The sequence below is a fragment of the Rhinoderma darwinii genome, chromosome 12 (assembly GCF_050947455.1).
Source record: "Rhinoderma darwinii isolate aRhiDar2 chromosome 12, aRhiDar2.hap1, whole genome shotgun sequence".
Classification (NCBI taxonomy): Eukaryota; Metazoa; Chordata; class Amphibia; order Anura; family Rhinodermatidae; genus Rhinoderma; species Rhinoderma darwinii.
In genome coordinates, this window is record NC_134698.1 from 40,160,602 (window position 1) to 40,178,137 (window position 17,536).

Consider the following 17,536-nt stretch of genomic DNA (forward strand, 5'->3'; position numbering starts at 1 on the left):
TTCTCATTCGAGGAACACTAAACCCAGAAATTAATAATTAAAAGTAAACTGCAAATTTTGTCCCCAGTATTAGTTGGTCTGCAAGATTATTTTTTGTATGTTCCTGCAGCAGAAACTCTTAAAAACTTACTTAAATAGCTCTGTGGGTGGGACTTAGTCAAGGGTTAAGCCTAAGGCTGGGTTCACACGACCTATTTTCAGACGTAAACGAGGCGTATTATGCCTCGTTTTACGTCTGAAAATAGGGCTACAATACATCGGCAAACATCTGCCCATTCATTTGAATGGGTTTGCCGACGTACTGTGCAGACGACCTGTTATTTACGCGTCGTCGTTTGACAGCTGTCAAACGACGACGCGTAAAAATACAGCCTCGTCAAAAGAAGTGCAGGACACTTCTTTGGACGTTTTTGGAGCTGTTTTCTCATAGACTCTAATGAAAACAGCTCCAAAAACGGACGTAAAAAACGCCGCGAAAAACGCAGCGAAAAATACAAATTGGTAAAAAAATGTCTGAAAAGCAGGGTCTGTTTTCCCTTGAAAACAGCTCTGGATTTTCAGACTTTTTGGGCACTACGTGTGCACATACCCTAAAGGGGTTTTCCAGGCAGGGGCAGGTTTTTCAACTGATGACCTATCCACAGGACAGGTCATCAGTATATGATTGGTGGGGGTCTGTCACCTGGACTCCACCCCGATCAGCTGCTCCGGCTGCTGGCAGCGATACAGTGGTCGGTGCACGAAGCAGATGGCTCCGGTCACAGTATAACGACCATACTGCAGTAACCCAGCACGGCCGCTATACAGTGACTGGAGCTATCTACTTCCGGAGGCAGCTGTCCGTAACAGCTGGTTGGTCCGGAGTCTGGGTGATGGACCCCCACCAATCATATACTGATGACCTATCCTGTGAAAAACCGCCCACTGCATGGACTACCCCTTTAACGTTTGTTGTCGCCTACTGCAGTGGGGGATGTGTCTTGCAGCAACCAGTCACGATTGTGAGGAGGAGGAAATGGTTGATCTCCTGGGACACATAGAAGAATTCTTTCTATATTTTTAAATTTTAATATAAGAATATGATCAAAAGGATGGGAGGATATTGAGAAATCTCTAGGTTTTGTTTTTTTTGTGTATTTTCTATACTAAGTGTTCATTTACCTTTGCAAAGTCACAATTTGTGAGCAGATTTTTTTAAATCTAAAATTGCAAACTGAAAATGTTGTGGGGATGCTTTTCCTCACAACCACTGGCTGGGCATCTTACTAAAACTGAAGGACAGAGCGATGGTGCAAAAGACCATTAAAAAATACCATTACAATCTACTATCACGGTTGCTACTTACCTGGTCGTAAGAGAATCTTACCAACCTACCTGTCCTATAGGGGACAGAACACTGCACGCATGTGTTTGGGCTGTGATCTACGGTCCGTATGTCGGCTGCTTTTCCCGGACCGAACACACTGCAGGGAGCCGGGCTTCTAGCATTATAGTTATCTATGACACTAGGTGTTACTGCCTCTCCACAGAACTACTGTCCCGTACTGAAAACATGATTCCCGCAAGCGGGGCAGTGACCTAACATAGATAACGATGATGCTAGGAGCCCGGATCCCTGCAGTGAGTTCGGTCAGGGAAATGCGGCCGACATACGAACCGTATATCACGGACCAAACACACTCATGTGTGAGGCTCCTAAGTTTAACTGGAGCCTTAAGGCCTCATGCACACGACCGTAGCCCGACCGTAGCCGTGTGCACGCCCGTGATTTTCGTGTCGGCCGGCTGCGGACTGTCAGCGGACTGTCAGCCGCAAGCCGCCCGCACATGCACATGGCCGGGCCATTGTTTTCAATGAGCCCGGACCGCAACTCCGGACCATAATAGGACATGTCCGTACTTTCTGCGGTCCGGGTTCCCGGGCCGTGCACGGACCGCAAAAACTACGGTCGTGTGCACGGCCCCATAGAAAAGAATGGGTCCGCAATTCTCCCGTGGATTTGCGGGGGAATTGCGGACGCAAAAACACGGTCGTGTGCATGAGGCCTTAGTGTCTAAGGGTAGGGGCTTGGGAATTAACCATCAGCTCCCTGCTTCAGAATTAGTTCAAAGCAGAGGGACCGCCGAGGACTCCCCGGGCACAGTGCTACTTTAAGAGCTGTGCTCAGGGAAGCCCTGATGTCACTGTCCATATATGGACAGTGACGTCAGTGGCTACTCGAGCGGAATCCCCATTGCCGATAATCTGGCTGGGGATTCGGCTCCTAGAGGAAACCCCTGTGGTAACTGTTCATGGACATTCATATGGACATTGACGTTAGATGCTCCTCCTGGAGCTGAATCCCCGGCCAGAGTCGGCAACGGGGTTCCCTCTAGGAGCAGAATCCCAGGCCCATGCTATCTTGATGGGGGTGGTGTGGCACTATCTACATAGACACTGTGGCACTATCTACAAGAGCACTGGCACTAGGGGCAGCTAAGGGGGCATTATACCCTATGGGGGAATTATGCTGTATGGGTCAGCTATCGGGGGATTATACTGTATGGGGGAATTTGTGTGGGCATTATACTGCATGGGGGCATCTGTGTGGGCATTAAACTGGGGGCATGTGTTGGCTTTATACTGTATGGGGCATCTATGGGTAAGTATACTGTATGGTGGCCGCTATGGGGGCATTATACTGTATGATAGCAGCTAGGGGGCATTATACTGTGTAGGAGCAGCTATTTGGTATTATACGGTGTGGGAGGCACTATGGGAGCATGATACTCTGGGCTGAACCGGATGTGTCTGGGCGGGGATTGGGTGGGATTAGAGGGTTGCATAGCACTGTCTACAGGGGGGCACTATCTACATGGGCAGGCTTGTGTCTGGCACCCAGGGGAGGGGGGCCCAGTGTTTCCTAGTTATGCCCCTGGGTATTATACTTTTTGGGAGGAACTATGGGAGCATGATACTGTGTGGGCTGAACCGGGTGTGTATGGGTGGGGAAAGAGGTGTGGCTTAAAAAAAAAAAGCCGCATCAGTTGTCCCTCTGTGATACTTGAAAGTATACCACGGTCTACAGGGAGGGCTGTATAGCACTGTATGGGGAGAATGTATAGCTCTGTCTACAGGGAGTGCTGTATAGCACTGTCTACAAGGGGGAACTATCTACAAGGGCGGGCTGTGTGTGGCACGCAGGGGAAGGAGGCCCAATCATTCCTAGTTACGCCCCTGATCTGGCTGCACTAAAAAAAACGCAGCAAACCGCTGTGTCTGATTTCAGCCTAAAGGGGTTGTCCAGGATTAAAAAGGCTGGACCTCATAGGCTTCCTGTCAGAGTGACTGTCAAATCACAATGACAGTTAGTACACATTACACTACGTAAGTCCTCATGTCCTCTAGTGGGACAAGTAAAAAAAAAAAAATTGTTTTAAAAAAGTGTAAAAATAAAAGTTAGAAGTTACATAAACAAATAATTATCTTTTATTATAGGGAAAAAGTGAACACATTAAAAAAAAAAAAGTACACAGATTTGGTATCACCGCGTTCGTAACAACCCAACTATAATGTTATTTTTCCCGCACGGTGAAAACCGCAAAAAAAAGTACAAAAACAATGCCAGAATCACTATGTTTTGGTCACCACCCCTCCCAAAATATAGAATAAAAAGTGATCAAAAAGTCGCATGTACGCCAAAATAGTACCAATAAAAACTAAAACCCATCCCGCAGAAAACAAGCCCTTACACAGTTTTTTGGACTGAAAAATAATAAAGTTATGGCTCTCAGAATACGTTTTTTTTTAATAAGTGATTTTATTGCGCAAACGCAGCAAAACATACAAAAAACCTATATACGTATGGTATCACCGTGATCGTATCGACCCGTAGAATAAAGTACAATTGTCATTTATAGCCCAGGGTGAACGCCGTAAAGAAAAAAAAAAAAAGACTAAAAAACATTGTCAGAATTTATGGTTTTTGGTCACCTTGCTTGCAAAAAAAATGGAATAAAAAGAGATCAAAAAAATCGCATGTGCCCCAAAATGGTACCAATGAAAACTAGAGATTGTCCCGCAACAAATAAGACCTCACAAAGCTCCGGTGAAGAAAAAAGAAAAAAAGTTCTGGCTCTCAGAATATAGCAATGCAAAATGTGCAGTGTCCAAAAGCGGATAAGATCGGGCACCTTTTATCAGTGCGACACTGGCCACATATCTGCAGATTATTATTTATTTACCCCATTATTATACCCTCTTATTATGCCCTGATGTACCCCGCACAGCTTACATATGCCCCCACATTATAAACTGAAATACAAAATCTGCGCTCCAAAAGCCAAATGCCGCTCCCTCCCTTCTGAGTCCTACAGCGTGCCCAAACAGCAGTTTACGTCCACAGATATGGCATCGCCATACCCGGGAGAACCCGGGTTAATATTTTATGAGGTATTTGTCTTCTTCAGTGGCACAAACTTGGCACAACATATAATGCACTAAAATGGCTTATCAGTGGAACATTGTAATTTTCACTCTGCACCATCCGCTGCGCATTAACCCCTTCGTGCACCACGACTTAATAGCATGTCGTGGTGTGGGGGGTGATGTATGGAGTGGGCTCACGCACTGAGCCCGCGCCATACGCTCTGGGTGTCAGCTGTGTATTACAGCTGACACCTGGGAATAACGGACAGGAACAGCGATCGCACTGCTACAGGAGCCTGTAAAAAAGACTATATACTGCAATACATTAGTATCGCAGTGTATTGTACCAGCTATCTGCTGACTGCTGGTTCAAGTCCTCTAGGGGGACTAATACAATGTGTAAAAATAAAAGTAAATAGTTATTATTAACCCCTTCCCGCATTTTCACGTACATGCACGTCGGGGAATGCGGCTGGTTAGCGCATTCCCACGTGCATGTACGTGATGCAGTTAAACTGTCACAGCGCCGCGGGGCGAGGTGACAGTTCACTGCAAACTGCTGTCCGAGACAGCTTAGCAACAGAGCTAGCCGACAGGGGACCAATGAAAGTGGTCCCCTGTCGGCGATCGCTGTGATAGGTCTGTCAGTGCAGACAGACGAATCACAGTTAGTGTGACGTAGGCAGGACTTGTTTTTCTATAGTCTCCGTCTCTGAGCTCCTCTGTTGGTTTTGAGAGGAGATCAGAGACGGATTCTAATTTTACTTGTGAATGAAATATACCCCCACAGCCTGATCAGTCACCCCCACCACCTGATCAGTCACCCCCACAGCCTGATCAGTCACTCCCAGTGCTGACCAGTCACCCCCTGTGCTGACCTGTCACCCCCTGTGCTGACCAGTCACCCCCACAGCCTGATCAGTCACCCCCTGTGCTGACCAGTCACCCCCACAGCCTGATCAGTCACCCCCACAGCCTGATCAGTCACCCCCTGTGCTGACCAGTCACTCCCACAGCTAGTCAGTCACCTCCTGTGCCCCATCAGCAAATCCTTTTGCCTCATCAGCACCCCAGTGTGCCACATCACCCAATCAGTATCGTCTGTTGCCTAGTGACAGGCATCACTGAATCAGTTCAGTTTTTTTGTTCTTATAAACCTATAAAAAAAAGTTTGTTAGTGAGCGACAGGGATAGTAAATTAGTTAGGGATAGTATCAGACTAGCTTGTTAGAGTGTACGTGGTGTAAGGTTAGGTACTGTCAGGGCTAGTTAAAAATAATATAGCATTAGGGTATTAGGTAGGGCTAATTAGGGTTAGAGGTTCAGGGAGTTAAAAACTATTATAATGACAAAGCGGGTGTTCACTGCTGAAGAGGCGTACGCCTTATTCTGTGCAGAGTCAGAGTCTGACAGTGTAGATGAGGTGACATTTTTGATGTCGTCATCCTCAAGTGACACATCTAGTGATGAACCCCCCCCCCGTAGACGTTCTAGGGCTAGTGCGCAAGCACAACCAAATTCAGATGCCCCTGATAATTATATGCCCCAGGTGCCTGAATTTACTGCCAACCCAGGCACCAACGTGGACACTACTGGATTCAGAGAGATAGATTTTTTTTAAATTATATTTCTCTGATGAACTAATTTGTCTTATGGTACAGCAGACAAATATTTATGCGGCACAATTTATTGCCCGCAATCCCAACAGTTACTATGCCAGGCCCCAAAAATGGACCCCTACCAATTCAAATGAAATACTGAAATTTTGGGGCCTATTACTTAACATGGGCATTACAAAAAAGCCCTCTATTCGCTCCTATTGGAGCACTGATATGCTACACCATTGCCCACTTTACCGCCTCACCATGCCTAGGGCTCGTTTCGAGATCCTGCTACGGTTCCTGCATTATAACAACAATGAGGAATGCCCAGCCACAAATGACCCCAGTTTTGACAGACTGTTCAAAATTAGACCTGTAGTGAACCACTATAATTCAAAATTTAAAGAGATTTACACCCCACAAAAATGCATTGCAGTGGACGAATGCTTGGTTCATTTCAAAGGCAGGCTACACTTCCGCCAGTACCTGCCCAACAAAAAGTCTAGGTATGGCGTGAAGCTGTATAAAGTGTGTGAAAGCGCATCTGGATACACTTTTAAATTCAGAATCTATGAGGGAAAAGATTCTGCAATAGAGCCCCCGGACTGTCCCCCTGTCCTAGGAATAAGTGGGAAGATAGTATGGGATTTGCTGCACCCCATACTAGACCAGGGATACCATCTATATATTGATAATTTTTACAATAGTGTCCCCCTTTTGAAGTGCCTTGCTGTTAGAGGAACCGCAGCATGCGGCACAATCAGGAGAAACCAAAAGGGTCTCCCCATGGACTTTGTAGATCATACAGTGCGCCGAGGGGAAAGCAGGGCTGTTTGCAGTGACAATTTGCTTCTTGTCAAATACACGGACAAGTGTGATGTCCTTGTATTGACTACTATCCATGCAGACCAATCCAGCCCTGTCCCAGTGCGAGGAACCACAGAGCACACCATCAAGCCTGTGTGTATCCAGGATTACAACCAGTTCATGGGAGGGGTGGATCTTTTGGACCAGGTTCTGCAACCCTACAATGCCCTCAGAAAAACAAGAACCTGGTATAAAAAATTGGCCGTATACCTGACACAAGTGGCACTATATAATTCCTTTGTTTTGTATAAAAGTGCAGGCCACAGGGGAACTTTTCTTGATTTTCAAGAAAAAATTATTAAAACTTTGATTTTTGGAGACCAGGAAGGGGAGAGTGGCAGTGGAAGCAGCAGTGCTTCTGGAATAGTGGGCTCAAGAATTGTTCATGGGCAGCATTTCCCTGGCGTACTTCCCCCCACTGAAAAGAAAAGGAGGCCCCAAAGAAGGTGTCGAGTGTGCTCGATGAGGGGCATTAGGAAAGACACCACTCACTACTGTGAGACCTGCCCCTCTAAACCGGGCCTCTGCATTGGAGAGTGCTTTCGAATATACCACACCTCTGGTGATTTTAATTAAGTCCCTTTACTTCCTGACTTCTATCGCCTGGGTATTTACTTTCTAAAATTTATTTAATTTCCCATTTTGTCCCAATTGACATTTAAAAAAAACAAAAAAACTACCAAATAAAATGAAAAATTCCCATTATACCCCTAGATGAATACCTTGAAAGTTTCAATTTTAATCAAGGAGGCATTTTATGAATTTTCTAAATGTTCTGGCACCCGTGTTGCATAAAATCTTACGAGTAAAAAGTGGGCCCTAAAAACCTCCTGGCACTCATTCAATTCTGAGGTCTGATGTGCAATCCTGACATCCCAGTAAAACCACTAAATAGAACTAAAAATTTCCATTATACCTCTAGATGAATATCTTGAAGCACAGGAGAAAAGGCACGCTAAATATTAAGGCCTCAATATTTGCAGGGTCTAAATACTCACTACACACCTAGATAAAAAGCATAAGGGTTATAGCTTTCAAAATGTGACCCTATGTTGTCACTGAAATGGCATATCTTTTTTTTTTTCAAAATGTAAGATGACCTGTAATGACTATGTCCTGCCACACAAAGCTCAATTTGTTTTACTGTATCGTGAAATGGGCATATTTTTTTTTTTTGTAGGATCTCTAATAATCGAGCTGTTCCATATCAATACTCCATGGGCTTTACTACAGTTTTCTTCGGGTTTTTACTGGATCTCTTACACCCGACAATACTTCTGGCAATACTGACATTATTTTGGGGACTAGTGATCCTTTACTGTTCCTATATATGGTTTTGGACACTGTCCCTTTATATATTCTGTAGGTGATTGGTTGTTTAGTGCGCATAGCGGTTCCTACCTTGCCGGGCAGGGGTCTGTTATGGTGTACCGTGTCGCTTGGTACGTTTGTCCCTTATATAGGGATTGATGAGGCTAAAGAGACATTGTATGACCAGTCACTATAAAAAACAAGATGTCATCATATCCCTACAGGTGTTTTTATCTCGTGAACAAACTCCAGTTTGCCACATCGTTGGATAAGTTTTCCTCCATTTTTTTATAAATTTATTGCCGTTCACTCCAGAACAGTTGATTTTTCCCACTATAATTTATTATAATTTATTATATATCAGACTAGAATGCTGTTCACAACGGCATCAGAATGACACAAATGTGGGACAATTGCTTTGTTAGCAAGACATAGTCCAACGGGCAAATAAATTTTTCAGGACATGCCTCCTTTATGAGAACATAGTGGTCAGCATGCTCACTACACTCCTGAATAGCTTAACCCGTTAGTGACCGCCAATACGCCTTTTCACGGCGGTCACTAACGGGCTTTATTCTGATGCATAGGCCTTTACACGGCACTGCATCAGAATAAAATTGCGGCACCGTGAAGAGATAGCTCCCTGCTCTCAGCTACCGGAGGTAGCTGAGGGCTTGGAGCACAGTCTGGGGACCGTTGTTTGCGGTCCCCAAACCGGCGATCGCCGGTATTCAACGAATACCGGCGACCGCCGTTACAATGAGTGAAGCGGTGGAAAATCAACATTTTTATCTCCTCTCACCATGAATGTTTGGTGAGAGGAGATAAAAAAACTAACGCGTTACCCCCCAACTGCCGGGAAAATAAAATAAAAATGGCACACGCATGCGCTGTCACTGAAAGGCAGCTATTCTGCCTGTACATAAAAACTGATCAGGGACTGTTATAATTGGTCCCTGATCAGATAGGTATATCACAGTGACCATAGTCCCATATTTTCAAAATACAGCACAGGATTTGTGCTCTTTCCCTCCCTCCTCTCACTGTGGTTGATCTGTGAGAGGAGAGAGAGAGAGATACTATACAAATCTTGTGCTGTATTATACTGTAAAATACACCACATACTCGCCAGTGTTCCGATATTATCCGAATATTGTCCGTAATTACCCCTATTACCCGTAATCACCCCAGATTACCGTAATCACCCCTGATTACCCGTAATCACCCCAGATTACCCGTAATCACCCCAGATTACCCGTAATTACCCCAGATTACCCGTAATTACCCCAGATTACCAATAATCACCCCAGATTACACGTAATCACCCCGTTTTTTTGTTTGTCTTCTAAAAAAAATAAAATAATTGTGTCGTGAACATGAACCGCTGAAGCCGCAGAATGTTCTCTGCAGAGCAGGCATACGCCATGCTGTGCTCTAGCGGTTCCGGCAGTGATACGGACACTGCGTCAGAAGCAGAACTTGGCTCAGAAAGCGACACAAGTTCTACTTCTGCCACTGGACCCCCCCAGCCCTATGGTGGTGGACGCAGCGGTCAAGCGTCAGGAGACGGGCCTAGTACTGCAGTCCCTCCCGCAATTTGGGATCCTGCAATTGCTTTCTCCCCCCAAGTTTTGCCATTTACAGCAACTCCAGGCATCAACGCAGATGTCTCAAATTTTAGTCCCTATAATTTTTTTCATTTGTTTATAGGCGATCAGGTCCTGGAACTAATCGTCCAGCAGACGAATTTATACGCCAGGCAATTTGGCACCCAAAATCCCAGGTCTTGCTATGCCAGAGGATGGATCCCCACAACAGTTTCTGAAATAAATTTTTTGGGGGGAATTACCCTAAACATTGGCATAGTAAAAAAAACCTCTATCGGCTCCTATTGGGCTACCAGCGCTATACATACCACCCCTGTATTTGCAGCCGTTATGGCCCGAACACGCTATGAGACTCTAATGCGTTTCATGCATTTTTCTGACAATACACAAATCCCCCCAAGAAGTGACCCAGCCTATGATCGCCTCAACAAACTGAGACCCCTTATCTCCCTCCTAAGTGACTCATTTTTCAATTTATACACCCCAGGCCAAAAACTAGCGGTAGATGAGTCCCTTATGTCCTTCAAGGGCCGTCTATCATTTCGCCAATACATCCCCTCCAAAAGAGTCCGATACGGAGTGAAACTTTATAAGGTGTGCGAAAGCACAACGGGCTACACCTGTGGCTTTTTCATTTATGAGGGCAGGGACCGCCACCTTAATCCCCCAGGATGCCCAGAGGATATTGGCATTAGTGGGAAAATTGTCTGGGAACTCATGGTTCCATTCCTACAGAAATAATAATAAATAAATAATGAAGTACTGTGTATAGTGTACATGTGAGGTATAGGGGACATGACTAAGTGTAGTGTGTAGAAATCAGGGCTGTGAGTGAAACAAAAACGTGAGTGTAGTGTATAAAACATGGAGGCATAGTGTTTGGATAGTGAGGCACAGCATATATCGCCGAATAGCAGACTATTTAGAACGCCCATACTGTAAGAGAGCGGCCTGCCCTGTTTGGCCAAAACAACAACTAATACCCCATGTTTTTTCATGGTTACTTACATTGTACATACTTTTTTTCAGGACGCGCCCGGGTCTTATGATGCTGGGATAGCCTGGTGTGCGGATGTTTGGCGCTGCACGCAGGGCAGCCCGCTCTTTTACAGTATGGGCGTTCTAAATAGGCTGCTATTCGGCGATATATGCTGTGCCTCACTATCCAAACACTATGCCTCCATGTTTTATACACTACACTCACGTTTTTGTTTCAATCACAGCCCTGATTTCTACACACTACACTTAGTCATGTCCCCTATACCTCACATGTACACTATACACAGTACTTCATTATTTATTTATTATTATTACACATTTACTTCTATGCCCAACACACCACTCCCCTCAAGGTTAGTGGGAGTGGCTATCATTATTTAAACACACCTGGGCACTTCCCTTCAACAGCATTCTCTGACCTGGTTGCGTCCTGTTTGGAACGGGTTTTTTTACCCACCACCTAATCTGTGAGTATGGCCTTTTCTGTGGTTTTAATTACATTCTATGTCCCATTTTTTTGCATTCCTACAGAAAGGGTACCATGTGTACACCGACAATTACTACACCAGTGTCCCCCTGTATAAGTCCCTCCATGCTGCGAATACAGGGGCCTGTGGGACGGTACGAAAAAATAGAGTCGGCTTCCCTCAACGACTGGTGTCCAGGCGACTAGTAAGGGGTGCGTCACTCTCATTTGCAAGTGACCAGTTGCTCGCTGTCAAATGGAGTGACAAAAAGGACGTGTACATGCTCTCCACCGTGCACGAGGACACTACAGTGGCAGTAAGAGAGAGGGGCGCTAACTCTGATAAGAGGAAACCGGTCTGCGTGGTGGACTATAACAAGTTCATGTGGGGAGTCGATCTATCTGACCAGGTCCTACAACCGTACCTGGTCAAGCGCAAAACTAGAGCCTGGTATAAAAAGGTAGCGATCTACCTTATCCAAATGGCCACTTACAACAGCTATGTGCTGTACAAGACCCAGGGAACGCTCAGTTTCCTCCAGTATCAGGAGAAAATTATAGAGCACCTCCTGTTTGACTCCCCCGCACCTAGAGACTCCTTCGTGTCAGAGAATGTCAAAAGGCTCACTGAGCGCCACTTCCTTCACCCCGTCGCTGCCTCTGTGAACCAAAGATACCCCCAAAAGAGATGCCGGGTGTGCAGTAAACACGGAAGGAGGAGCGATTCCCGGTTTTACTGCCCCATGTGCCCTTCAAATCCAGGCCTGTGCAACTACCCCTGTTTGGAGACCTACCACACAGTTTCTAATTATAAATTTTATCTATAATTTAGGGAAAACCAAAAAGGGTGGGGCGGGGGGGGGGGGATTCTTTTTAGGGAGTCAATTTCATTTATGCATATTTTTTTGTTTAGTTTCTGGGCTTTCCAAGGGAGGGAGGGATTCTCATGGGGAGGTTTATTTATTTCAGACCGTAAAACTAAATTTCCCCTTTATGATTTTTTTTATACAATTCTTGGACAATTAAATCCAGGACTTGATCACTCACAAATGAATACAGTTTATTGTGCAGGAGCCCACATCTGTCTATTCAGAACATGGACCCCACAAGTGTTCTTGAAATAAAAAATAAATGTGGGCATTGCATTTATTAGTAGATAAATCCAACACCTGCGGCCCCTGAATTAGTGGAAGTCGTGCATTTTAGCAATGGTTACAAGAATAAATTGGGGATGTATTTCCTTTTTCTTATGATTACGTCCTGCCACATACAGCTGTTACATTCCTAATTCTGTACCGTGATACGGGCATGATTTTTTTTTTTTTGTAGGATCTCTAATAATTGAGCTGTTCCTTATCAATACACCATGGGCTTTGTTACGGTTCTTATGGAAATACTGACATCATTTTGGGGATTAGTGATCCTTTACTGTTCCTATAGATGGTTTTGGACATTGCCCCTCTATATATTCTGTAGGTGATTGGTTGTTTTGTGCACATAGCTGTTCCTACCTTGCCGGGCAGGGGCCTGTTATGGTGTACCGCGTCACTTGGCACGTTCGTCCCTCATATAGGGATTGATAGAGCTAAAGAGATGTTGTACAACCAGTCACTGAAAAAAAAAAAACCTTGTCATGGCAGCCCTGCAGGTGTTCTTCTATCTAGTGAACAGACTCGAGTTTGCAACATAGTTGGATACATTTTCCTCCATTTGTTTGAAGATATTGCCCGTCACTCCAGTACAGTTTATTTTTTCCTCTCTGACTGATTTTATATTAGGACAGAATTCTGTCCACAATGACATCATAATGGCACCAACTGCTTCTTCAGCAAGACAGTGTCATAAGTACAGGCAAATACGTCTATAGCGACATGTATCCGTTATGAATACACGGCTTCACTTCTATTCTGTGCCGCACAAATTTATTAATGTGGCATATTTCTAACAAAATAACCTTCTACCACGTCTCCTCTATTTTATCTGGAAACGTAATAAGAATTTGAAGAAAACATTATATACCCATAGTGTCTGAAATAAAACCCATTATTTCCTCCTTTAAAAAATTTTTGGTCCACATGCCCACTACACCACTAGATGAATACCTTTAGGGGTTTAGTTTTTAAAATGGGGTCATTTCTGCGTGTTTTTTTTTTTTTGTTCAGGCTGCTCAATGCCTCTAAATGCATGATATGGGGCTGTGAATTTATTCAATTGTGCCCTGAAAGCCAAAGCGTGCTCCCTCTCTTTTTGGCCCAGCCACATGTCTAATAAGCAGATTGGGGCAACAATGAGAGTATTTTTGAAAACAGGAGAAACCGGGTGATAGATTTTGGGGTGTGTTTCTTCATTTTCATGTTCGCTTTACAAAGATATCGGTCTTCAAAGTGATACTTTTATGAAAAAAGTGAAGTTAAATTTTTTTTCACCTGCTATGTATTAAATTTAGCAAAAAACTGTGGGGTCAAAATACTTACTATACCCCTAGATAAATACCTTAAGGGGTCTAGTTTTCTAAATGGGGTCATTTATGGGGAGTTTCGAGGCAATGTATTAGGGTCACAATGGGGGCATTTTTAAAAACCGGAGAAACAGGGTGATAGATTTTGGGGTGTGTTTCTTCATTCTTATGGTCGCTTTACACAGAAATCTGTCTTCAAAGTGATACTTTTATGAAAAAAGTGTTTTTGGTTTTTTTTCACCTGCTATGCATTAAATTTAGCAAAAAACTGTGGGGTCAAAATACTCACTACACCCCTAGATAAATACCTTAAGGGGTCTAGTTTTCTAAATGGGGTCATTTGTGGGGGTTTCCATCATTCTCAGACCTATGAGCCCCTGAAAACCTGGCTTGGTGCAGGAAAACAAAATGTACTTCAAAATTAAAAAAATTATTATTCAATTTGTAAGTCCTCTAAATTGCTGAAAACGTATTTAATTTTTTTCAAAAGTGCTGCCAAAATAGAGTAAATAGATGGAAATATATATTTAATAAAAAAAATTGTACAGTATGTGTGTACATATGTGACATATTGCAGTTAAAAATAGGGAAAAAATTTAATTTTTACAAAATTTCTTAAATTTTTCTATTTTTTAATTAATTTCCGCAAATCGTATCAGTCTACTTTTACCACTAAAATAATACAAAAAACAATGTCAGAATTACTTGGATATTCAGAACTTTCGCAGAGTTATTCTCTGATAAAGTCAGACATACCAGATTTGAAAAATCTGGCTTTGTCATTAAGGTCCAAACTAGCTTGGTCATTAAGGGGTTAATGAAAAAAAATTTAAGAAATAAAGTCCAAAAAAAATAAAGAATTTAAAACGACAAAATCGCTGTTTTTTAGTCACCTTGGCTCTACCAAAAAATTTAATAAAAGTGATCAAAAGATTGTATTGACCAAAATAAAAACTACAGCTCGTCTTGCATAAAATAAGCTCTCACACCTCTCAAATCGACAAAAAAAAAAAAAAAAAGTGATGCCTCTCAGAATATGGTGAAACAAAACAATTTAATTTTTTTTGCTTTGTAAAAGTAGTAAAATATAAAAAAAAATAATCTTATTGAGTCGCAGAAAATATTTTAAGTTGAGGTTTTTACTGCACGGTGAAAGCAGTAAGAAAAAAAAAAAAAAACAATGGAGGAAGCGCAGTTTTTTTCAATTTCAGCCTGCAAGGAATTTTATTTTCAGTTTCCCAGTACATTAAATGGTACTTTAAATGGTGTCAATTGAAACTACAACTCCTCCCGCAAAAAATAAGCCCTCACACCACTCCATTGACGGAAAAGTAAAAAAAAGTTATGGCTCTTGGAAAGCGGGCAGGAAAAAACGAAAAAGAAAAGTCCGGAAAGGGTCAATTCATTTCTAATGAAAAAGCATTTATGACCACATGTGGGGTATTGCTATACTCAGGAGAAATTGCTTTACAAATGTTGGGGTGTTTTTTCCTCCTTTATGAAAATGAAAAAAATTCATTATTTTAGTGGAAATAATGTTGACATTAAAAAAGCCATTTGGCACTCCTTCCCTTCTAAGCCCCGCTGTGGGTCCAAACAGCGGTTATTACCACATATTGCGTATTTCCATAATCGGGAGAAATTGGTTTACAATTCTTGGGGTGTGGAAAAATTAAAAATGTCTGTTTTTTCAGAAAAAAAAAGTCGATTTTCACCTTTACAGAAAAATTCCAATGAATTCAGCAAAAACAACTGTGGGGTCAAAATGCTAACTATACCCCTAGAAAAATTCCTTGAGGGGGTGTAGTTTCCAAAATGGGGTCACTTTTGGGGGGTTTCCATTGTTTTGTTCCCTCCAGTGCATTGCAAACGTGACACGGCACTGAAAACTATTCCAACAAAATCAGAAGTCCAAACTCCAAATGGTGCTCCTTCCCTTCTGAGCCCTCCCATGTGTCCAAATAGCAGTTTATTACCACATATGGGGTATTGCTGTAATCGGGAGTAATTGCTTTACAAATGTAGGGGTGCTTTTTCTCCTTAATTCCTTGTAAAAATGTCTACTTTTTTTCCAGAAAAAAAGTTGATTTTCATCTTCACATACTAATTCAAATAAATTTAGCAAAAAAACCTGTGGGTTCAAAATGCTATCTATACCCCTAGATAAATTCCTTGAGGGGTGTAGTTTCCAAAATGGGGTCACTTTTGGGGGGTCTTTACTGTTCTGGCACAACAAGACCTCTTCAAACCTGACATGGCGCCTAAAATATATTCTAATAAAAAGGAGGCCCAAAAATCCTCTAGGTGCTCAATTGCTTTTGAGGCCGGTGTTTCAGTCCATTAGCACGCTAGGGCCACATGTGGGATATTTCTAAAAACTACAGAATCTGGGAAATAAATATGGAGTTGCATTTCTCGGGTAAAACCTTCTGTGGTACAGAAAAAAATGTATTACAAAGGAATTCTGGTAAAAAAAATGAAATTTGAAAATTTCACCTCTACTTTGCTTTAATTCCTGTGAAACGCCCGAAGGGTTAAAACACTTTCTGAATGCTGTTTTGAATACTTTGAGGGGTGCAGTTTTCAAAATGGGGTGATTTATGGGGACTTTCTAATATATAAGGCCCTCAAAGCCACTTCAGAACTGAACTGGTCCCTGTAAAAATGGCCTTTTGAAATTTTCTTGAAAACATGAGAAATTGCTGCTAAAGTTCTAAGCCTTGTAACGTTCTAGAAAAATAAAAAAATGTTCAAACGTTGCCAATATAAAGTAGCATTATGGAAAATATAAACTAGTAACAATTTTGTGTGGTATTACTATCTGGTTTACAAGCAGATACATTTAAATGTAGAAAAATTCAAATTTTTGCATATTTTCTCTAAATCTTGTTTTTTTTCCACAAATAAATATTGAATTTAATCGACCAAATTTGTTCACTAACATAAAGTAAAATACGTCACGAGATCTCAGAATCACTTGGATAGGTAAAAGCATTCTGAAGTTATTACCACATAAAGTGACACATGTCAGATTTGGAAAAAAATTGGCTGCGTCCTGAAGGGGTTAAATAGAGAGGAGTAGTTTATCACAAATATGCAGTACCTAAAAAGCAACCAACTTAGAAAAGGATACATCCAGTTCACTCTGTAAAGGAAAAACATGAAAATGTCAGAAAGAATCTACAAATGCTTAACAATGTATATTCATTTATCTATTTTTTTAAATGTTTTTATTTTGTTTTGACAAAGCTTTCAATATAACAAGGGTAGGGAAGGGAAGGGGAGCAGAAAGGGGAGGTAAGACATAAATAATATTGATGTCGAACATTTACACATAAGGTACTCAATCAAAATATCTCAAACAGTAAGGGTATGTTCACACGGCTTATTTTCAGACGTTTTTCGGGCCGTAAACGTCCGAAAAAAGTCTGAAAAATCAGAAGCAAAACGCCTCCAAACATCTGCCCATTGATTTCAATAGGAAAAACTTCTTTCTGTTCCGACGGGGTGTTTTTTTACGCGGCTGTTTTATAAAACGGCCACGTAAAAAAACGGCTGCAAAAAAGAAGTGCATGTCACTTCTTGAGCCGCTTTTCATTGACTCTATAGAAAAAAACAGCTTAAAAAACGGCCATGAAAAACGCAGCGAAAAACGTGAGTTTGCTTAAAAAAATGGCTGAAAATCAGGAGCTGTTTTCCCTTGTAAACAGCTTGGTATTTTCAGATGTTTTTTGTTAAGCGTGTGAACGTACCGTGAGAGCATCATAACAGATATGTCCAAACATGAGCGATATAATGGTAAATCAGAATCATGTATGTA

General features: G+C 42.4%; 1 protein-coding gene across 1 annotated transcript in view; it reads right to left on the reverse strand.

Moving 5' to 3' along the window:
• The window catches only part of AP4S1 (adaptor related protein complex 4 subunit sigma 1), a 47,572-nt gene that overhangs the window by 834 nt on the left and 29,202 nt on the right, over window positions 1–17,536 (reverse strand). Inside the window, exon 5 of the mRNA XM_075844286.1 lies at window positions 16,850–16,861. Coding sequence (XP_075700401.1) covers window positions 16,850–16,861 — 12 coding nt within the window. The remainder of the gene's footprint in view (window positions 1–16,849; window positions 16,862–17,536) is intronic.